The 24372-nt window shown below is 40.2% G+C and overlaps 1 protein-coding gene across 22 annotated transcripts in view; it reads left to right on the top strand.

Moving 5' to 3' along the window:
* TNRC6C (trinucleotide repeat containing adaptor 6C) overlaps window positions 1–24372 on the top strand; it is a 182242-nt gene that overhangs the window by 22992 nt on the left and 134878 nt on the right. For 20 of the 22 annotated variants that reach the window (XM_043497386.1, XM_043497402.1, XM_043497373.1 and 17 more), the window contains 2 exons: window positions 4790–4889; window positions 9139–9160. In XM_043497386.1, the coding sequence (XP_043353321.1) occupies window positions 4827–4889; window positions 9139–9160 (85 nt within the window). In that variant the 5' untranslated portion in view covers window positions 4790–4826. Of the gene's footprint in view, window positions 1–4789; window positions 4890–5314; window positions 5403–7317; window positions 7437–9134; window positions 9161–24372 lie in introns of those variants that run through there. The other 2 variants (XM_043497389.1, XM_043497391.1) reach the window with 2 other exon arrangements.

The following is a 24372-nucleotide window of genomic DNA, read 5'->3' as shown; positions in this document are numbered from 1 at the left end:
AAATCCATCAGCAGCACAAATGATTTCCAACCTCCTTATCTTTTCTGCAAAGCACTAGAAGAGTTATTTAAAAACAACTTAAAAATTACCGGTACGTAATTTCTTAATTTCTGCGTGCAGTGTACGTGTGTTGGAAAGAGGTCACCTAAACCTCTTCAGGTAGCATTGGACTAACTATAGCTACTGCAATGAATATGGCCCTTTGAAATCAATAAAGCCCTGTGAATTTTTATAAAACTTTTTTTATTTTGCTTTTTGGGGAATTGCTTGTTTCATTTTATCCATTTAATTTTTTCTATGTTTACATTACTAAAATACCTGAAATGACTATATACAAATCCCAGTACTGCGCGCCCCCCCCCCCCAATATAACATCCACTTCTCCATCCTCACTCAATGAGACAAATCCCATGGGACACCATGGATCTTCCCAGTCCCTAATGCTTTCTTCTCCAGCTCTCTGCACCCCCCACCCCAATATACCTAGGGACTCCTCCCTGGGTGTCCCTATCCCCATTTATATATTCTCCCTCTTTCATTGAACCTCCTCTATTGAGTCCCAACACTTCAGCCTCCACACTATTCCCAGGAACTCCTCTCTTGTTCTCTTCCCCTGCTGGAGCTGCTGTGGAGCAGCACTGGCATGCTGCCCGCAGGTGGGGTGGGAGGCCTGAGGTGGATTGCGGAGTTGAACCTGCCCTGCACTTACCCAGCAGCAGCAGCTCCTGTCCCATGGGGCTGGGCGTGGCTTTCCTCTCTGGATGTTGCAACCTGGCATGTTGGGTTGCAGCGCTGCTCAGGTTTGTCTTGGTGGCTCTCTGTCATGATGACAGAGCAGGGGCAGGGCCATATTTGAATGAGCGGTGCTGCAACTGTGTACACCATGTCAGTGCCCAGAGTGGAGAGACAGCCCTAGCCAAGGAGGACAGGAGCTGCTTCTGCGGAGTCTGTCTGTCTGTTAAGGTGTTGGGTTGTTTTTTTGTTGTGTTTTTTTTTGGTTAATTTTTATTTCATGGTCTTTTTGGAAATGTGAAATATGCAGCATTCTAGAAATTAGCTTAAGGTTGGGAGAGCAGCTGCATGTGTCTGTATGCTCCACACATCCTATTCTGGTGAATTCCTGAGCCTTGTTTCAGCCATCATTGTTGTAGTCTACAGGGAGCCACCTGCAACCATGCACAGGTCTTTCCTAAGTAGAATATGCACTAACTTGGGGAGGGAGTTTTCTATACGGACAGAGCAGAAATATAGGCCTTCTGTCTTCGTCCACTGTCTCTTTCTACCATTCAGCTCAGTGGTGCCAAATCCTTATTTTGTATTTTAAGTTGGATATAAATACTGTTTGGCAAAGAGGCTATGTTTACATGTCGGTAGGACATTTACACAGGCAGAGTGTTGGGGTGCAGGAGGGGTTTGAGGGGGTACAGGCTCCGGGAGGGAGTTTGGGTGCAGGACAGGGCTCTGGGCTGGGGTGCAAGAGGGGATAGCGGGTGTTGGCTCTCGGAGGGGGCTCAGGGCTGGGGATTGGGGTGCAGGAGGGGGTATGGGATGCTGGCTCTAGGAGGGGGCTCAGGGCTGGGTGTTGGGGTGCGGGAAGGATGTGGGCTCCCACTGGGTGGTGCTTACCTCAAGTGGTGGCACAACGGGACTAAGGCTGGCTCCCTGCCTGCCCCGGCCCCACACCACTCGCGGAAGCGGCCATCACACCCCTGCACCCTCTGGTGGGGAGGAGGGTGAGGGAGGGAAGTGTAGCTCCGCATGCTGCCCCTCTCTGCAGGCACCGTCCCCGCAACTCCCATTGGCTGCAGTTCCCCATTCCTGGACAATGGGAGCTCCAGGGGTAGAGCTTGCAGGCAGGAGCAGTGTGCGGAGACCCCTGCTCCCACCCCCCCCCACTCCTCCCCACGGGCCTCAGGGTGTGATGGCTGCTTCCGGGAGCGATGTGGGGCCATGCGAGGCAGAGAGCCTGCCTTAGCCCCACTGCACTGCTGGTTTTTTTAGCAGCTGGAGATCACAAATGACTGTCAGAAGCTCCAGGATCGACCAGTCAATCGCGATCTACCAGTTGGTGACCACTGTTCTAGCCAAACATGGATCATAGGAGCTTTTGTTTTAGTTAACATTACACAGTGGTCATTGTGTTTTCATTTATAACACTGTTATCAAGCACAGTCAAGGAAAGATTGTCATTTAAATTAATTGTACTTCATTCCACAGAATATTCATGTGGATTGTATCATGGATGCTTTGCATTTGTTTACATGATCTATCCAAAGTCAACTAAACTTAGAATTAGGAAGTTAAGAAGTAGATGGAAAAAATTCTGAATGAAACATTTTGCCATTGAAAAAAGAGGTTGTGTGGAAAAACTACCTTTTCAATGGAACTTTCTGTCTGGGAAAATCAATACAAAATACGTAAGGTAGAATCTACATTAGTCTGAGTCTATGGAAGCACATAATGACTCAACCTCAGAGAGAGAGATGTAGTGCAGCTCACATAATACCTCTGCACTTCACAAACATTAACAAATTTATCCTTACAGAATCTGTGTGAGGTAGGGAACTACTGTCCCCGACTGACAAATGGGAAACTGAGACAGACCAAGTAAATGACTTGCCCAAGGTGAGAGAAGATGTCTGTGACAGAGATTGGTACTGATGCTTGAATTCAGCAACATACTTAAAAAAAAGAAGGAACTACTCACATACTTGAAGTACCTTGCTGCATGGAAGCCTCAAACCAGATCTTCTGAGTTCCATCTCAACTCATTAACCATTAAATAATCATTTTTTAAAATTTATATATTATCTCAGAAAGAAAGAAAACCAAATCCAGGTCAGCATCATGTTTACCTTTGACAGCCTTCAACATATTATTGCTCCAGGTCATCAAGAACATGGGTCTAGAAAAATGCAACCTATATGCACTGCCTCAGCTATCTAGTTTAACAGGGTTCTCATACCAGCATAATGCTCCACTCTTAAATTCATATAAACATTCTATATGGTCTTGGGTTTTGTAAAGGTTTATTTTGACAAAAGACAATTTTATCCAGTATCCTTTTTAATCTCAACTTTGAACTTCCAAGCCTACCTTTGTGTTACAACCTCAATGGAAAGTGTTTTAAAAAAAAATACATAAAATAAAATAAAAGCTAAATTAATACCATTCTAAACGGATATAAAAATCTAACGGTCAATATTTCAGATCCTAAATTATATTTCCAATAGTAATGGCTCATTTCAAGGATGGACATTATTCCATCCATGAAAGCATTTCTACCATAAGCCAAAATGCAAGGGGTGGGGGGGTGTTTGTTTTGTTTTATATTTTAAACAAGGGGACACAATTTAAATGTATTATTTAAGATTCTTTTCTTCTTATGCTTTAAGTGGGTTTCTTTTTGCCAAGTAAAGATCCTAGAATGGTATCATGAACATGGAACATCCCCTCCCACAGGAGCACTTCTTGTGCTGATGCCACTTCATTGGCTTTCTTGGGTTGACAAAAATAGCTGCTACTGTAGGATGAAGAGACGCTGAGGCCTGTCTACATGAACATTGAGTTTGCAGCAAGCTGGAACATGAATCTATCTTGCATTACGTTGCCGCAAACTAGCTCTCCTTGTGGACCCAGATGACACACATGAACAGTTTAATACGCTTTGATCTAGTCTTGTTTCGAACAGACTAGATGAAAGCACATTAATGCACTGCTAACTTAAGTCAGCAGGGTCCACATGGAGTTAGTGTGTGGCGAATTGTGTAGACAAGCCCTCTCACATAAAAGCAAATATTCAAGAGGTGAGAGAGAGACAATTTTAGCTGCAATGTTTTAGAATGGCTGAAGTTGGGATCTAGGCCTTGGTGCACGACTATAATGAAGGGGCAGATTTTAAAAATGACAGAGGGAGCAGCAATAAGATTACAAGAGAGTCTAGAAGTGTAAGGATGGCAGAAAAACCAAAGAAACCCTATACCAGGGGTTCCCAAACTTGGTTCGCGGCTTGTTCAGGGTAAGCCCCTGGCAGGCCACAACACACTTTGTTTACCTGAGCATCCGCAGGTACGGCCGCTCGCTGCTCCCAGTGGTCGCGGTCCAACACTCTGCCCTAGCCTGGAGCCTCCTCTTGCACCCAAACTCCCTCCCAGAACTTGCACCCCTTAACCCCTCCTGAACCCCAACCCCCTGATCCAGGTTCAGCCTGGAGCCCCCTCACAGAGTCTGAACCCCTCGGCCCCAGCCCAGAGCCTGCATCACAGCCCCCTGCCCCAGCCCAGTAAAAGTGAGTGAGGGTGAGTGACGGGGGCCAATGGAGTGAGCGTGGTGGGGCCTAATTTTGAGTGGCTATGGTGGGGTGGTATAATGAACCATTCAAAAGTAATATTTTTGAGCTTTCATGTCTACACCCTAGCTATTTTATTATTATTATAAGGGAGTAGTCTGGCTTACTCCTTACTTTCCAAACAATAATACATACTTTTTTTGTTGTTGTTGTTTTGGATGTTTTAGAATTCCATATAAATAAAATTATATGGGATGAAAGATTTAGTCAGAATCTTAAAAAATTCCAGTTTTGTCAGTTACTGTCTTCTGATAGGAGTTTGCAAGTAATTTTTCATAACAATTCTATTGGAATACTACTTGTTGGAACTTTAGAGAATGTTATTGGACATTATTTACTTCCGAGAGATGTACTTTGTGGCATTAATATTATGTATATTGTTTGTCTTGATTGATAAGACTGACCTCATTCATAAACTTTCCCAATGCTTATTTTTAATAGGGAGAAAGAACAAGAAATTCAAGAAGAGGAACATTTGATGGAAGAAAAGAAAAAGAAAAAGCAGGAAGAAAAGAAAAAGAAGGAAGGTGCTCAGAAAAAGGTTAGTCTACATTGTTGCATTTTAGGGATGCAGCTACTTTAACACTTATATGGAGTTGGTCCTGTGGCCTCTATTCATGTGAACTAATTCCAGATAGTTTTAATGAGAAGTCACATTGACTGTAGAAGAGTTGCAAGACCAATTCTCAAGTTTTCCATGTCCTGGTACCTCCTCTTCCTCCCGCCACCTCCAGTCACTTTACTACTTTTTTTTTGTCATGTGTATGAAGTTGCTAAATATATGGATTTCATTTAATATCCATTTAAGTGGTCAGCTGAAAATTATGGCGCGCTCTCTCTATGCTATCTATTAATTGATCTATTAAATCTAACTCCTGTAGCATCCTGCAAATAGCACCAATGGTTTTTATGTCTTGAGAAATTTAGAAAATAACATGAGTTTGGTTTTTATTGGTCCTATTTTAGGCTGCCCATACCCTTTCACTAAGAACCATGCTTTCAGGAGGAGCTCTGATAGGAGGAAATATTTGGGACATGAGAGTATCTTGGATAATAAGATATTTCACAAGATATTGGGAAAACTTATTAAAACTTTGATAGAATAAACATATATAAATTACATTTACAATGTGAATAATTGATAAACATTAAAAAAATCAAATTGAAATGGATAGCTCCAAATTGCAGCAGTACATGACATAAGAACTTATTAAAACATATTTAATTATCTGTTTAGTACAAACTCAATAATAGTATAACAAATATGGAAAGTTCTTGTAAAAATGTAATATAGTTTAAATGAAAGTGGAGGGGAATATTAGCTATTTGATAAATAGATGAACAATATATTTCAGAACTTGGGTAACAGCTACTGCAGTGGCATTCAAAATAAACTCCTTGTTAAAACCTCATGTACATAGTCATTTACCTTTGTGTGAGACTATTCAGAAGTCATGCCACTAATACTCACGATGGGATGGTTTCTGGTATCAGTATTATAATTCATTATAAATTTGGTATTTACAATTTGTAGAATTTGTATTTATCTATTAATTGCATACAAACTACTATATTAAACAGTATTTAGGTTGCAAAAGCAAGGTCTTGAAAGCTAGTAAATGCTTAGGTCACACATGCAACCTTAATTCTGCTTTGTTGTGCCCATGCATTGTAATAGGCTTTAACTACATGATCACATAATTTTTTTCTGAAGGAACCCTGCCTCTTTAAGTGCACAGGGTGAATGATGCTCAAGGAATGAAATAACGGGTAAATATTTTTATCCTTCTAACTCAATTAGCGTCCCCTGCCTTAATTTTAGTGTACACCATCCAGAGTTTTCAGTGAGTACAAAACTGTTCATTTCCTCATGGTCTCTTTTATGGGACTCGTCATAGTATCTAAGCTTTACAAATATGAATAAATTTCTCTCTATTTCAAGATAAGAAAGTACTGTTTTATCCCCATTTTACTGATGAGGAAGCTAAGACAAAGACTTGCGTGAGGCCATACAGTTGGACTAGTGAGCTAGGAGTTAGAGGGTCCTGTGTTCTAAGCCTGTGCTCATTCCTTCTGACCATACTACTGTATTGCAAGAGGTAATAAGCATCCACAGTTCTATTGACTTCATTTGCAGCTGAGTGCTCAATATTGCTGCATTTCCAGCCCCAAGGGGGGTATCAAGTTGGGCACCTAGAAAATGAGGAATTGCACAATGATGAAATTTTGGTTAGTGACTTACTCAGCATTGTATATGACTGTGGAATAGGCAGGGATTAAGCTGATTGTTCTCCTGTGTGCAGTCACCTCCCTTAATTACAAGACCATTCTTTCTCTCCCTGCAATCCCCTACCTCATTCCCTTCCAACTTCTAGGGCAAATGAGGAAGGACTCCTACAAACAACCTTCCTTATTACACAACACTGAATCTTTTGTTGAGCACTGTCCATCCTGTGCACTGAAAGAAACAAGATTCTTGTGGAAAAATAGTATGTTATATAATTAAAAACTGTATCTCAAGGCATATACAAAAGGGAAGAGGGTTAAGGTTGCCTGGGCAACATATACTATATACTACATATACTATACATATACATATACATATAACATATACTACATACTGTCATTTCCTAAATTGAGTGTTTGACTTTGCAGCCTAAATAAGGTTCTTTTAACAGATTATTTAATAAAATTTCCAAGCATTTTAAAAAGAAAAAGATAAAAATTATGTGCTACTGTAACACCCCCACCATGCATCACTGGCAGTGTTTGAACCCTGAATCTTCAGCACTGCTTCAGGTACAGGATTATTTCCTTTAGCTAGTAACTAGAGATTGCTGTTGTGTTATCCTGGGGGAAGGAATGAGTCACCGAGTTCACAGGTGTTTGAGAGAACTCAGCTTGTTTCTCTTCCCTTCTTCTCCCAGATATGGGGAATTCCTTCCCCATATAAAGCGGGGGAAAGAGCCTGGAGCTTCAGGTGCGGGTGTTATGCAGAGGAAACCATCCTGTGCCTCTGTCCCTTGCAGAGAGGCTGCCTGCTCCCAGGATTCTGAGTGAAGTGAAGCTGCTGCTTTTTGGATTTGGCGTGAGCCTAGCTTTAAATTAGAATGTTCATATTCATTTACTGTTCTGGAATGCTGCTAACATTGTTCCTGAGACATGCAAGCAGCAAAAGGAAAATAGAGATTTTGAAAAGTTTTTATATCTGATGAACCTGAATTGAATGTAGTGGGACAAAGAAAAGGCATTTATCTGGCCCCGTGGCTTTTCTTGGCTGAATATTGAACACCTGCTGGAAACAGGAGTGTTGCAACCTTTTCTGAAAAGTTCTATAAATCTTTTATAATGGGAAGTGTTAAGCAAACTAAATGTAGGGATTGCTAATAGCTCCCGTTATAATATGTGTTACATATCCATGATGGGTAGTGTAACATAGTTTTTTGGCATGTGTTCTAGATGGATTCATGGTATAATAAATAGCAAAAATATGGGGTATGTTGATAATCTCAGCAGTACCAATAAATCCTCATTACCCCTATAAACCATTAATGGGGTTGTCGTGTAATTTTTACATAAAAACAATGGTACTTTTTTTTTTAATCCCTCCACTTGAAACCAGAATACTTAATTCCCAAGAGTCCAACTTCACAGACATCTAGAAGAAAGATAAATTTATATTCAAAACCTATAAAATAGTCTGACTGTAGATCATATTACATTTTTAAGCTCTAAGGTTTCATAATATCTTATTGGAAAGAGGGATATCTAGCTCCCTACTGTATCTATCTCTCTCATTCTCAGACTGGGATCATTAAATTGGGCTGTAAATAGTCATTCTTCTGGGTCTGAGTACACCCAGTCATTGGCTTCAAGTGAGGAAAGAAACTTTTTTCAGCACTTGTATTTTATTTTTAAAAGTGGCAAGTTGAAGGGTGTCCTGAGGTTTGGAAAGGTGGAAATAGTCCTGATTAGTGGATCAGTGAGCAGAATACAGATAAAGTCAATCAAGGGTGTGCAAGGTAAATTGCATTGATCTCTTTGTTCTTCAGTTTATTAATTGGATAGCATATTACATATTAATTGGATTTATAAGTGGTATAAATACAGATGTGTCTACAAACATTCCCACACACTATGCTTCCACTATAATAGTTCAGTGAACATTATTATGTAGAAACTTTTCAGAATGGGGCAAAGCTGTCTTGAAAAAGCTACTTCCTTGTGCTGTGCACTTCATCTCTGAAAATGGGACTTCCAGACTTTCGATTCGCTTCAGCCCAAACAAATATTTAGATTATCGATCTCAAAAAAAAAAAATCCAGACTCTCATATTTTTCAAATCCTATATTGCAGCGGAGCCCTTGCGTTTGGTTTTGAATTATTTTCATGCTACAGCCATGTAAAGATTGTCCCCTGAGTTGTATAGACATTGCCATTAATAATTATACGGATATTTTGGGGAGTTATCTATCTGCAAATTTTAATAAATTATAAGTAAATGTTAACTGGGATACAGCTTTGATGTTAACCTTCATGACAAAGTTAGTGATGCTAACTTCAGGTCATTTAAGAGCATAGCTAAAGAGGGTTAAATTTAAAGTAGAAAAAATGTTGTGTGACAGTACTGCAGTCAGGTTTCTTGTGAAGCAGGGACTCAGTGTTCAAGGAATTTCTCTGCAAGAGAAGAAATTTTAAAAAGTCAAGGGTACAGTCCTATATCCTTGATATAACAGCAGTAGAAAGTGTCTACTACTAACCAGTATTTCTGACTTTTTTTTTTCTTTCAGGCTGCTGAACAAAAAACCAAAGGTAAACTAACACTTACTATCTTATTGTGAAATATTTGATATGTTTGAGCTTGTTTTGAATGCATTTCTGATTTTTCCATAAAATATGTAGTCTTACTACTTACACTAGAAAATGTTCCTTGTATTTTTCCACAGACTTGTAGGGGTTGTCTTCGGTATAATACTTCCTTTGGGTGTATTTGCTGTTTTACTATTTTTTTTAAACTATAAAAGGCATCTAGCCTATGGTTTAGATGCATGACTCGATCGTTATCAACTACAAAATCACAACCTATGTTGGTCTGTTTAGTAGTAGTTTAACTTAGGGAGCCTAATGTAGAGGCATGTGATTTCCCCCCCCCTTCTAATTTTTAGTGGTCATCGAATGAAAATGGATTAGGATAATTTTAAACTGTTTATCATGCATTAAGACTTTCTGTACCTATGTCTCTTGGTTGATTTTAACTAGGAAAATCATTTATCTCAGTTACTTTGAATAGACTTAAAATTAATATTTTCCTTTAAAGATATAATTTTTGCATCATTAATCAGTTTTGGATCTTGTGCTTGGTGCAAGAGCTCTAAGATTTAAGATTGGGCAGAGGCAATGGGACTTATGTAATGAGCTACCTTCCTGCAAATGCTTAATAGCCAGGACTCCTACCTCTGCTCACCTTGGAAGCATTCTTGAGCATAATCAGTGAAGAAACTTCACATGGGAGGTGCACTTCTTCATTTTGGCTATTAAACCCACCTAGTGAGTTGAAGACTTCAGATATTCTTTTCCACATGCAGCCCTCCTTGCCTTCTGCTCAGATCCCGTTCTTATGTGATTTGGAAAACCTTGTGGCTCTTATTACCACTGGTTCAGGAGCACTACTATGGCACCTTTTTCTGGAATTATTGGAATTATTCTGGAATCTGTTTGACCCAGGTTTTCTGTTTTGCATAGAACATTTCAGCACCTTATTTACCTTGGCACTCTTCACAGCCACAGCTTGTTACCTCAAGACTTTGATTTTCTGCACGTCAGAATTACTTCAACTCCAGAGGCTATTGGCTTCAAGTGCTTCTTGTTTCACTATATCATGTGCTGCTGTGACCCTTTGAGAAGAAGGAAGACCACACAGAATCTTCAAATAATGCCTGTGTAGCAAAATGATTATTGCTGAATATGAGACCTGGCCAAGTCACCCCTTATCTGTAAGACTGCCTCAAAGGCCACAAGGCTGTCTTTGATTCTTCCCTTTTGCTCCATGTCATGAGCTGTTTAGTGCATTTTGCACTGAGATTTTTGCCTACACCCATAGAGTTCTTCTTGGCACAAGCACTGGCCCTGACACTGATACCTCTAGCACCTTTTGGTTTAGAAGTTCTCTGCACAGCCCTTGGATTTAGTGTGTGCAAGCAGCTCGCATGCTCCCCGACAGGAGTCTTTCCACGCAGTGATGTGTGTCTTCTGTCTGGGAGTGTGCAAGCTGTTTGCACACACTAGCATGACCAGAAACAGCTGCCAGTGAGCCTTGTGCCTGCCCCAGTGGGCAGGGCTAAGGGTGGTACAGCCACACCAGAGGAGCTGCTGGTGCAGGGTGTTGTCTCCTGGGATCAGTGGCCCCACATACTGCTGCTTTTGTCCCTGTGGTTCACAGTAGAGTCCTGTGGTAGAGTCTGTGGTAGATTGAGAATCCTTGCTCAGTAAACATCTTTAGAGATGGAGAAATTAATTGCATTGTAATTCTGTTTCCTTCAAGGTGCCTTTCAGGACTCTCACTATTTATGGCCCATAGGTATCAAAAGCCTTGTAGCACAAGCCTCAGAAGTGAAAATCCTGCAAGGTATCTTCAGAAACGCAAAATAATAAGGAAAGTGACTTCCAGTATAATAATAGGTGTTCTACAGTAGGCCAGAATCTTGTCCCAATGAAGTTAGAGAATAGTCACGAGTGGGTACGGTACCTCCATAAACAAGTACCGTGAAGGGAATATAACAGGGTTCTGTCATTGTAAATGGAATACATAATTGACCAAGTTTGTTTTCCAAGAGTAAAGCACTTGATTTCAGGGTGGATTGATTTAAATAAGTGCAATTTAATTAAGACTCCAATTTTAATGCTGATTTGAATCAGTAAGCAAGAATTGTGTAATTATTTTCTGAATTCTTACTTTTCAGTTATTTTTCTGAACAAAGGTTTGTTCTTATTAAGATGTGATTAAAACATGTTGATTTGCAACTAAACTTTCCTCTAAATACGGTGCTTCTTTTTGCTAATCAGGGTACACTATGTCTATACACATTTATTTAAGACCTTATATAGTGTATCTTGCATGTATTCAGATTCTTAATTTTGACATTTTTAATGTTAGAAAATAATGAATGATACATTTCTTAAATTGATTAATTTGTTTCTTGTGATGTAAGTCTGTTTAGATGGAAATTCAAACAAATGCACAAACAGCATTTTAATTTTATTAAATAAAACTATCTTACAAATCTGGTTTCAGAGTAGCAGCCGTGTTAGTCTGTATTCACAAAAAGAAAAGGAGTACTTGTAGCACCTTAGTCTAACAAATTTATTTGAGCATAAGCTTTTGTGCATTCGATGAAGTGAGCTGTAGCTCATGAAAGCTTATGCTCAAATTTGTTAGTCTCTAAGGTGCCACAAGTACTCCTTTTCTTCTTACAAGTCTGGATACTCATGATTCCCCCCCCCCCACGTGTTTTGCACGTAATACTAATTTATTAAAGGCAGTATTGTCTGTAATTAATGCAATTACTGATTCGTTTTTTGTCACCCTGTCTTTCAAGATTTTAGAACTAGTTTATCTCACCCTTTCATATCTAGTTTTCAGTCCTAAATTGGAGGAGGAAAACAAGCTGTCATGCTTTTTCAGCTCCAAAACGATTTCTTACCTTTCACTGAACTAGTCATTGAACTGAACTAGCTGAATAAACTGAAATAAAGAAAATATTCTCTCTGCAGATGCAGGGGAGGCTCATGCTATCAAAAGCTGGTTTAGCACATCAACAAATTTTGGTTCCAGGTGCTTAGCCAGTGATTTCCACCAGTTCAGTGGTTTGACTTCCTTTAAAATTTGACAGCAAACATACTGCTTAATCTTGTTTTTTGTATTAAACTAAAATGATTTTAATAGATTATAATTTTTTGTCGTTTAAAATAAAATGGGCTGCTTTTTTAAAAATAGCCCTGCATTTAATTTAAATAAAATTTGATATTTTTAATTATTGATTTTCCCCTGCTAGATCTATGATTTTTGGACGTATTCTGATAGTGTGGAGCATCAAGATCTCAGGCACTAGTATGGGTGGATAAATGAGAAAGGAGCTATCGGAAGACAGGTTTGGGTGGACTAGAAAGAGTGTATGATCTGTAGAAGATAGTTTTGCATTTGCCTTGAATGTGAAGAGATGCTTGTATTTCAGCCAGTGAGGTAATCTGAAAAGAGGAGACAGTTGTGGAATAAAGTGGGTCTTTGAAACAATGTTCTGGATGGAAATAGAAAGGGTGTGGACCCCCGAAAGGCAGGACAAATTAGAAAAATTTTTCCTATATTAATTCCTTTCCTTTAAATTCATTCATCAAAGAGTTGTGTATTCTATGTTTAAAAGCCACTGTCTGAGACTTCATATATTGAGAGAAAAGAAAATATTAACATAGTTGAACCTTGAATTACTTAGCTTTGTAAACACACACAACTGAATGTCAGTATCAAAAAGATTATCGTAGCTGATAACTATTCCTGTGTTCTCACCACACTACTTCCCACTAGATGTGTTGCCTCTTCTACTTCAGTGGCAGTTAACAACACCAACGCTTAACACTACCCACATCTTTTGGCATCTTCAGGGCTTTTTCCATCTTGCTAAGTCTCCTTTTAGTTACAAACGTCATATTAGCAGTAGCTGTTCAATTTTCTCTGACTTAAATGACAGGAGTAAACCAAGAAAGGATAAGATGTTAAAAGTGCTATTATGAAGTGAGCTGTAGCTCATGAAAGCTTATGCTCTAATAAATTTGTTAGTCTCTAAGGTGCCACAAGTACTTCTTTTCTTTTTGCGAATACAGACTAACACGGCTGCTACTCTGAAACCTGTCATAGGCAAAGGTGTTCTATACCATTTCTTCCTGTTCAATTGCTTGTTCTGATGGGAACAGAAGAGTGCTTTGAATATTTAGGCATCTTCTTGCCCTACCAAAGTAGCAGTTGATCAGATGCGATTCACCCTGGAAAGACGAAGGAAATTTCTCCCACTGAAACTGTGCAGAGGAGAATGAATCCATGATATAGGGTCAAGAAACACCACAGAACTGACCAAGGCGAAAGTGATTTACTTTTCTAGTCTGTTAGTTTGCCATTAGCAAATCAAGAACTCAAGAAAATGTCTTAGAAGACATCCAGATGATGCTGAAAGTCTCCTTCACAGAACAGTCTAGAACATGGTGTGACTCTTGAAAGTTGTTAGTATAGTAGTCTAGACGACAAACCAGAATTAAAAAGTTAATACTTTCAAAAGTTTTGCCTGCTTAGACCCTCCTTAGATTGAGATATGGCAGACAGTAAGGTGTTTGTTGTTGTCCTTGAGAAACATTAGACTCTCCCTTTCAGGCATTATTCTTCAGAGGGCAAACTACCTGCTGTCAAACTGAAAGGATGCATCTAGTGTGGTCTGATAGGGGTCTGTCCTGGGTCTGGTACTAGTCAATATTTTCACTAAAGACTTGGGTAATGGAGTGGAGAGTATGCTTATAAAATTTGTGGCTGATACGAAGCTGGGAGGGCTGGCTGGCACTTTGGAGGACAAAATTGGAATTCAAAATGACCGTGACAGATTGGAGAATTGGTCTGAAATCAAAGATGAAATTCAGTGATGGCAAAGGCGAAGTACTACACTTAGGAAGGAAAAATCAAATGCACAAAAATGAGGGGTGGGGGAGCACTGGCTAGGCAGTAGTACTGTTGAAAAAGATCTGAGGGGTTATAGTGGATCACAACTTGAATATGATCAACAATGCAGTTGGAAAAAGGGCAAATATCATTCTGGGGCATATTAACAGGAGTGTCATATGTAAGACATGAAAAGTAATTGTCCTGCTCCACTCAGCACTGGTGAGGCCTCAGCTGGTGTACTGTGTCCAGTAATGGGCACCACGTTTTAAGAAAGATGTGGACAAATTGGAGTCCAAAGGAGAGTAACAAAAATAAGAAGTTTAGAAAATATGACCCATGAGGAAAGATTAAAACACAGCATGTTTCTTTTGGAGAAACGAAGATTGAAGGGAGACCTGATAAGTCTTCAAATATGTTAGAGGACTGTGATCAATTTATTTCTCCATGTCCACTGAATGTAGGACAAGAACTAAGGTGCTTAATCTGCAGCAAGGGAGGTTTAGGCTAGATATTAGGAAATCCTTTCTAACTATAAGGATAGTTAGTACTGGAATAGGTTACCAAGGGAGGTAGTGTAGTCCCCTTCACTGGAGATTTTTAAGAACACGTTAGACAAACACCTGTCAGGGATGGTCTAAATATACTGAGGCAGGACCAAGTATAGGGGGCCAGACTAGATGACTTCTCAAGGTCCCTTCCATCCCTACATTTCTATGATTCTTTTCTTTTAAAATAATGTCTCTAGTATTTGTGACTCTTGAGAATTGCTTGCCCTCGATATTTTAATCTCTCCCTTAATTGAAGGGAAGTCACTTCAGGGAGGTCACTATAGAAACAGGCTTCTCTGCTGAGGATACCATATCATACTTGTTTTCAGGTGATTTTTTTTAAAGCTAGAGAATGTTATTGTGAGCATCCTAGATGACTTCAGCTGCCATGGCAGCCTCTTTTGTGAACTGTCTTTGTGATTAGCACTTGGTTAGGGACTTGGTTTAGTTTTGGGAATGCCCTGATGTGCATCCATAATACTAGAATTTTGCAATAGGTATAGGACCAGTAGGCCAGTAACTATTATACAAATTAATATTATGCAGATTAGCACCATTTTTATGGAAGAATGCCTTGAACGGTATCCAATGGTTTCTAAAAGCACTGACATCCCGACAGTTTTTCAAAACAATCGGTTATATTTTCTTTTAGTAGCTGTAGTTGCAGGCAGGATGGCAGATATCCTTAGTAATATGTAAGTCTCGGTTTCCCTTCAGCCACAGGTTTCAGAGTAGCAGCTGTGTTAGTCTGTATTCACAAAAAGAAAAGGAGTACTTGTGGCACCTTAGACTAACATTTTATTTGAGCATAAGCTTTCATGAGCTACAGCTCACTTCATCGGATGCATTTGGTGGAAAATACAGTGGGGAGATTTATATACATCACAGAGAACATGAAACAATGGGTTTTATCATACACACTGTAAGGAGAGTGATCACTTAAGATGAGCCATCACCAGCAGCGGGGGGGGGGGGGGAAAGGAGGAAAACCTTTCATGGTGAAAGCAAGGTAGGCTATTTCCAGCAGTTAACAAGAACATCTGAGAAACAGTGGGGCGTGAGGTCAGGGGGAGAAATAACATGGGGAAATAGTTTTACTTTGTGTAATGACTCATCCATTCCCAGTTTCTATTCAAGCCTAAGTTAATTGTATCCAGTTTGCAAATTAATTCCAATTCAGCAGTCTCTCGTTGGAGTCTGTTTTTGAAGTTTTTTTTGTTGAAGGATAGCCACCCTCAGGTCTGTAATCGAGTGACCGGAGAGATTGAAGTGTTCTCCGACTGGTTTTTGAATGTTATAATTCTTGACGTCTGATATGTGTCCATTTATTCTTTTACGTAGAGACTGTCCAGTTTGACCAGTGTACATGGCAGAGGGGCATTGCTGGCACATGATGGCATATATCACATTGGTAGATGCGCAGGTGAACAAGTCTCTGATAGTGTGGCTGATGTGATTAGGCCCTATGATAGTGTCCCCTGAATAGATATGTGGACAGAGTTGGCAATGGGCTTTGTTGCAAGGATAGGTTCCTGGGTTAATGGTTCTGTTGTGTGGTGTGTGGTTGCTGGTGAGTATTTGCTTCAGGTTGGGGGGCTGTGTGTAAGCAAGGACTGGCCTGTCTCCCAAGATACAACCCATCACTCTCACAGATCTTGGGAGACAGGCCAGTCCTTTCTAACTGTGGAAGGTAAGGGTTTATGGAGCATTCAGGTTGTGTAGTTGTAATTGCTGAAATATGTAGGCAGCAAACCAAAACCACGGGAAAATTCATTGTAGTTTCTAATATCACATACCTGCATGAGGAAAGTATATCTACCAATATGGTATTTATAATGGAATCTGCTGATGGTGGTGTTTCTAGACAGTATGGGACTCTGAAAACCCTAGGCTAACGTAACTTCCATTTGTTTTGCTTTTGCAAACCATTTGTCTTTTAATCTCATTTTGATGCCAATCTTGGAATATGTTTTAGCATTTCAGTATGGCTTTTGGTCACAAGTTAGTCAGTTGAAATGTATCATAGTCCAGTGTCAACAGTTGTCAAGGAAAACTGCTACAAGAATGTTGAGTGAAGTGATACACTCTGTGTTATGAGAAGCATATTTATATCTCCTGGCATATTGCATCATACTGTGTCAGCCAAAACCTGTCGATAAAGATGGTGGGAAATGACAGACTCTGTGGCTGCCACCTAGTTGGATGAATGAATGAGTCTTCATGCATCAGGCAAACTGTATGCAGGAGTTTCTCATCCATTTTCTTCTCCCAACATGCAGGCAGGCTTCACCAGTTGCTCTGGTCTTACTGGAAGATGGGTCTCTTGAGGCATTATCTTTCTTCCAGGTCTCAGCAGAGATCCAGCATGACGGACCAGGGAAGAAAAAGAAAACACTCCAAGAAGAAGCCAGGAAAGAAGGGCCAGATAATGTCTCTCCTCTGCAATATTAGGCATTCAGTGCATTCTCCCTATCCAGTCCTTCTACCTTTACTCCTGGGGGAATTCTGTGCCAAAAATTAAAAATTCTGCGCATATTACTTTAAAATTCTGCAAAATTCGGCATATTTTATTTTTCAAAATAAAACAATATAATTACGCCAGTTTCAATTATTTTGGTAATTTGTTTCAAAATACCTGTCAGCAACTGTGTCTGTAACAATGCAGAAAAAAAAGATTCAGGAAATGTTTCTTGACAAATAGATTCCTTACTAGGAATACTAATACAGAATTCTGAGTAATAATTCATTTAAACTACAATACAGAAACATATTTCCTGCACCCCTCAAAAGCAGTGCAAAGGCTTGGGGGAATCAGGAGTAATGGAGGAGCTGAAGGAGAGGGAAGTAATTGCTTGGAAGCAGCCTGGGTATGAACTTGGAGGGTTGTGGAGTGTGGGTGGGAGAAGTATGTAGCAGAGTTTTTTGGGGGCAGGGAGGGATTGTTTGGGAGCCTCCAACATGCGAAGCCTGGCTGACCCGTAGCCTCTTATTCAGGCACATCTGCCCATGTGTCCTTGCACCCCCACTCAGCCACCTTCCTCTCCTCTACCCATGTATCCCTGCATCCCCCCTCCCCCCCCAGGGGCCCTGCACCCCCAATCAGCCATCCCATATCCCCAAGTGTTCCTGCACTCCCCTCCCCATCCCCATGTGTCCCTGCGCACCCACTCCCATTCAGCCCCCACCCTAGTCTGTCCCCCCATTAGCATTTCTGAACCCCCAGCAGCCCCATATGCCCCATGCTGTCTGCCTCTTCTTCCCCCCCCCCCCATACCCCATTTCTCCTGACCCAGTCTGATGGGCAGGATACTGTGAGGAAGGCAGCCTCTTTTCCCTTCCCTATCTGCAGCTGGGGCTGCTCCTGCCCAGGAGCAACTGCTCTCTGCTTTGGCATCACAGCACCCCTTAGTGGGTGAAAGGAATAACTGCTGCACCTTTCTGGCAGAATGTATTTTCTGCGGTGGGGGAAAAATCTGTTTGGCACATGAATTCTGCGCAGTGGCGCAAAATTCCCCCAGAAGTATACCTTCCAGGCCTGGGTAGGGGTGATAGAGTGGCTCTGAACTGGCCCTGACACTGCAGTACTTTAACAGCTCCTGTAGAATCTGGGAATCAACCTGACAGCTTCTAAAAAAACCCAGACTTCCAAGAGTGGGGCCTTCAGAAGGACCAAGACTGGGATGGGGCTGATGAGACAACTTGTGATTTGAACTGTTTTACATATTATCCCAGCAGAATTATTTAAGTTTCATCTGAGTAAGCCAGAGTCCTAAGATGTGTAGACTTGCTGATATGTGATGGGGAAACTTTGACAAGTATACTTTACAGACTGCTCAACTTTGTATATATGAACTGTATTCCTCTGTGCTGACTTCTTATATGGGAAAAACTTTTGTATGAAAACAGGATCTTTTGATTTAGAGCTCTGTTTCTGTTGCTCATTCTCCACTTGAAATCATCTATAACATCTTAGAGTTACTGTGGAAGTAAATCATTCAAGAAGATTGACTTCAGGTGAGGACTAAACAGCAGGAGTTAAGCTTTTAAAGATCCTTATTACATACAAAAATTGCTTGTACTAAAAAAGAATTGGACCAAATTGTCTCTAAATGGAATGTTTTCCAATTTTCCATGAGGTATCAGCTGCTTTGTCCCACTATTGGCCTTTTGCACTGTGTCAAAAGGTTTTACTGTTCTGCGGCACACTAATGAATCTTTCACATCATAATTCAATGCCAACTGTCTTCTATTGTCATTGTAACTAATTAGGTTTCTTTTCACATTGTAATTTAATGCCTATTGATTTGTGGTAATAGTGGAACACAATGCCTGCAGCTTTCTTGTATGTGAAGGTACTGTTGTGATAGCTATTTCTTTTTTAATTGCTTGAGACTGTCAAGTTTAATATCTGTTTCCTAAGTAGCTTTGACACTGTTTTCTCATCTAGACTTTTGTTTGTTTTTGTTTTTTTCCGATTTAGAGATTTATTTCTCCACTAATTTCTTGATTCTGCCCCTTACTTTCCAACTTAAATGTCCTGTACTACTGTGGTAGAAAAATGGGAAATTAGTGTCCACTTCCGTAAAAGTATTGTTGCCAGTCCTTTTCTTGCTATATGTTTGACCCACTTCCCCCATACACCCAGGCTCTGTTTGTGCAATAATTAGTTATACAGCTAAAATTCGTGCATTCTGAGTCCTTCAAAAATACACAAACAATTAATTTTTACATGAGAATTATGGGCTCCAAGATCCTCCAATGTGTTCTTTAGCCAGTTTCTGTATTTTTTTAATTGAATGGGATGGTGATGTCAGTACTCCCACCACAGCTATTGAAAGAGAGTTAGTGAGATTTAGGAAGAAAAGTCTGAAATGTGTACTGATATGGTAGATCATTTTTCCTTCTAACATACTAGAGAAGCACTGCCTCAATCTTGAATAAACACTATATGTAACAGGTATGCTTAGGAAGAGGAGAGCAAGAAACCAAACCAGAGAGTTTATACTTACTGGTTATTGTAACTCTTGTAAAATGCTCAGATACTACAGTGAGTGCTGTATAACTAGGTAGATGTTATGTTGAAAAGAGAGCAGTGTTCCTTCAATGTGCAACAAGTGTTTCCTTTAGCTTCCATGGTATGCAATTCCAGAGGAGTTGAGAGGTGTAGAAGTGTCTTACTGTTTTCTGCATCCTGACAATTCAAATATAAGTATAGGTTTCCATATTGAACTGGTGTAGTGTCTGACTACATCTATGAGGGTCTGATGATAAAATTCAGGAACTGAGATGGCAATTGCTCGGTAGAGAGTAATGGGTTAGGAACCAGAAATGGAAGATTTTCTATGAATGTTATGCTAGTATTTTCAAAGTAGCCTAAGGAGTTAAGCATCCAAATCCCATTTACATTCAATAAGAGATGGATGCATTAGTCCTTTAGGTTCCTGTGAAAATCCCAGTTTAAGGGTTTGTGCCATATCTGAGTAAGTATAGACAAAGCAATTGTGCAAGAGTTGTAAATACTTTTAAGTTAGGTAGAGGTTTGAAAGAAAACTAATAAAGTAAAATGTAGGGACCAAGCTACATGGGATGTGTGTTGAGGAGCAATGTGAGAACAGATCACAGGAAGTGTGTGTTAGTGTATTTACTACTGTAGTGATGGAAGCTTTCTCCTCCTTGGGAATCATGTTCCTTGCTCAAAATGGAAAACGGTACATTTATGGATTTCATACTGAACAGCTGCCTTCTTAACTATATGAACAAGTGAAATAGAAAAAGTTCCTGTCCAAGTTTTGAGTAACACTTCCGAACTGGAAATGTAATGATAGAGAATTTAAGCACTAGTGACAAAACATAATCAGATTTGTAATGGGAACTAAATTGAAGCAAAAAAGTTAATTTGTTCTGCTATCAGATATTTTGGCACTATGCAGGAAGCAATCAATGGGAAGAAAGTGAGAAAACAGGAGGCAAGGAAAACATTCAGAGGTTAAACTATATATGTGTTTTACTGTAGCAATAAATATATTTTAAAATTTATATAGTGTGAAGAAAGGAAGACTACAAGTCAAGGTAAGAAAGTGGAATAGGATAGAAAACATCCTGTAAAGTGGACTGGAAAATCAGACTGTTTAGTCTTCAAATACAGTTTTAAAACCAGTAGAAGTTCAGAATGAATATAAAATTGTACAAATGGTTGAGAGAGAGATTTTTTCAAAGAAAGTAGAGGTCATTGAATGAGATGAGGTCTCAAGAAATAATGCTAATTTATTGATGGAAGAATGATGACCTGACCAGCATAGAAAAAAGGGGGGTTGTGTCGGGAGGGCAGAGAATGTAACAGTTTTTATTTGGTTCTGTATTGGTATTTAACTAGAGTTTTATACCTATTTAACTTTAATCACAGACCCTGTGATTTCTGTGCCTCTGTGTTTCTGTGTAATTAAAATCTCTTTCTTTAGGGAACTCAAGTTCAGGTCTTTATAGGGAGGAAGGTGTCAGCCTGTGCCCAAACTCTCTTAAGTGTCTTCCTTTTAGAGAGTCTGCCTTGTTCTCCGGTACTCCGTTCCGCTGTGCTCTTGGACTTTCCTCTAGTCTTCCTGATTTACTTGTCGGTCTCCACGCTTTCAGTAGGGCCTCTTTCAGGAAGCAACAGTACACTTCCTGGAGTTAATGCTCCCTTGGAATGAGCTCAGCCTGACCCCTATGGGACCCAGACCCTTCCCACTCCCAGCAGCCTCTGCAAGGATTAGTGGTTAATTTAAAGTGAGCTGGATCCAACTCTAGTTCAGAGTTCCTAGGGTAGATCAATATCTATGGCTGCTTCTCAGAGTACTTGTATTTTTTGGTTTCCATCCAGTGACAGTTCACTCGGTTACATTCACCCTTAAAAGAGATGCTGAACCACTAGCCATTGACAGACTAATGAGAATATCTTAAATTGTATAAAATCAACATGCATTCATGAAAGGAGCAAATCTTGCTGAACTTTTTTTTTTAAAGAAGGGTCAAAGTTGAACATGGAAACTATGGACTTTGATTTAAAATAGAATATTTTGTGCAGCATTTTATAACATTTCAGAGGGTTGATTGAACAATGCTGAAGAAGTGAGAAGATTAATTGGTACCACAAAGATTAATATTGAGAGTACAGTAGAATCTCAGAGTTACGAACACCAGAATTATGAACTGACCGGTCAACCCCACAATCTCATTTGGAACTGAATGTATGCGATCAGGCAGCAGCAGAGATGAGAGAGGGGAAAAAAAAAAAAGCAAATACAGTACAGTACTGTGTTTAAATGTAAACTACTAAAAAGATAAAGGGAAAGGTGTGGGGTTTTTTTTTTTTAAAGATTTGACCGGTTAAGGAAACTGTGTTTCATTTAAATTAAGATCGGTTAAAAGCAGAACTTTTCTGTAAAAGTTCTGTAAAGTTTCAAAACTGTTTTAAGTCAATGTTCAGTTGTAAACTTTGGAAAGAACAACCATAACGTTTTGTTCAGAGTTATGAACAATCTCCATTCCCAAGGTGTTTGTAACTCTGAGGTTCTACTGTAGTTGTATTTACCTCATATACTCTGACTGAGAGAACAAGGCAATGTGCTGAAAAACAGTACAAAGATAATGCTAATAGACCATAAAACTGAGTGAATTGGGTAGAGTAAATGTTGCATTTTGATGTGCAGAAATGTTAAAAGTTACTGAGGCCAGTGACAAATATGAAAGAAACTGATAAAATGGCCTTGGATATGAGTCATGTTACTGCAGGGGAGACTGTATTCCGCTTTAACAGTGCGGTGACTTTAATAACTTTCACTTTACTTCCTGTCTGTGAACTTTGTTGTTAGCAGTCAGTTGCTGTAACAATGAGACATATTTCCATCGCTCTTCTGGAGTGAGAGGAAAGGAAATTGTTATATGGCCAGACTGTGGGTATAGAAGAAGTGTGCAACTGATACCTCTCAGTGTATTTGAAGCCTTTTTTTTTATACTGTTTTATATTTGGGTATTGGCATTTTAGAAGGGAAGGTATCCGTTCTATGTAAATGTAGGATGGAATAATCTGTCCAAAGAGCTTTACTTGTATAGTCAATTAAAAGGTTAAGATATCCAGGGTCACCTATTCCATTTTAGAATCCTACAATGATGTATTAAGTTTTTTATTCTGAACAAAACAGAGCTATTCAGTTAATTCTCTAATAAAATGCAAAATCCACTGCATTGTTTCATAGTGTATAGTGTAATGCATAGTTAGCTCCATCAAATATTCTGTGTGCACAGTTGTAGTTTGCTGTAAAATGTGCCCAATTTCTGCATACCTTAGTGACCATTTTCTACTGCAGCCTCAGGAAAGAGAGATTAGTAAGCAGAAAAAAGGTCTCCTGTGGGTGGGTGTATGGAGTGTGTTGTCAATTAAACATCACAAAGGGGCCTCAAGTGCAGCTAAATGTTTTCATTTATGACTTGAAGCACAGAACTCCTCCAGAATAAACAAACGCACATTCCCAGCAGAGGAGGTGTTTTGAAAGATATGTGGCTTCTTCTGAAATTACTGATCCCATGTTAGAAAGCGCTCCATTCACAACTTACACTCCTATTTCAATTAAAAAAAGGATTAAACTCTAAATTATCAGAAGAGATGAGAAACTTAGGCATGCCTCAGTTACAGAAGAGCTCCGTGTTGCTCGAAAGCTTCTGTCTTTCACCAACAGAAGTCAGTCCAATAAAAGAGATTACCTCGCCCTCCTTGTCTGTCTCATATTTTCTGAGGCATCGGCCACTAAGGTTTATTATAGTAAGCTGAATATTTAATAAATATTTCATTGGCTACTACTGCAGAGTTGTGTGGCTAAAAAATGGTTTTAAGAGCTCTGATAAGAAATGAGGGTTGCTTCCTGTTTAACTGGAGTAAAGTGCTTCAGAACTGGATGATTTGGGGAGCATGTATACTTTTATCACATAGTGGGTGTACTTCCACATTATTGGATTTTTTTATGGTACTGTTTTTTAGAATATGGCTAATGAACTATACAGCTTGCTAGAATTTACTATAATTGTATAAACTTACTATTTTATATGTACTTGATGAATAGGTTCTTCTGATAAAGATTTTGTAAATCAAAGCATTCTTCTGTAACATTCAAGTGTTCTGCACTCTGGTAAATAGCAGCCATTAGATCAGGGGTGGGCAAACTTTTTCACCCGAGGGCCACATCTGGGTGGGGAAATTGCTTGCAGGGCAGGGGGTTGGAGTGCGGGGTGTGAGAGGGGGTGCGGTATGCAGGAAGGGGCTCAGGGAAAGGGATTGGGGCTGAGGAGGGGTGTGAGGTGTATGAGGGGGCTCAGGGAAGGGGGTTAGGGTCCAGGAGGGGGCTCAGGGAAGAGGGCTGGGGTGTGAGGTGCAGCAGGGATCTCAAGTCAGGGAGTTGGGGTGCAGGAGGGAGCTTGGGGTGGGGAGCTGGGGTGAAGGAGGGGTGCGAGGTGCATGCAGGGGGCTTAAGGCAGGAAGCTGGGGGGCAGGGTGCAGGAGGGGTTCAGGCTCTGGCCCAGCACCACTTACCTAGAGCGGCTCCAGGGTGGCAGCGGTGCACACCGATGCCAAGGAAGGCTCCCTGCCTGCTGACCCCAGCCCCGCGCTGCACCACTCTGGGAAGCGGCTGGCACTACGTCCCTGCAGCCCGTGGGGTGGGGGTGGGGGTCGGGGCACAGAGGGCTCTGTGTGTTTCCCTCACCTGTGGGTTCCTCCCCCAAACACGCGGAGCCCTCTGTGCCCCCCACCC

This window comes from Dermochelys coriacea, chromosome 14 (assembly GCF_009764565.3).
Source record: "Dermochelys coriacea isolate rDerCor1 chromosome 14, rDerCor1.pri.v4, whole genome shotgun sequence".
Classification (NCBI taxonomy): Eukaryota; Metazoa; Chordata; order Testudines; family Dermochelyidae; genus Dermochelys; species Dermochelys coriacea.
This window is presented reverse-complemented; position numbering and strand designations above follow the sequence as displayed.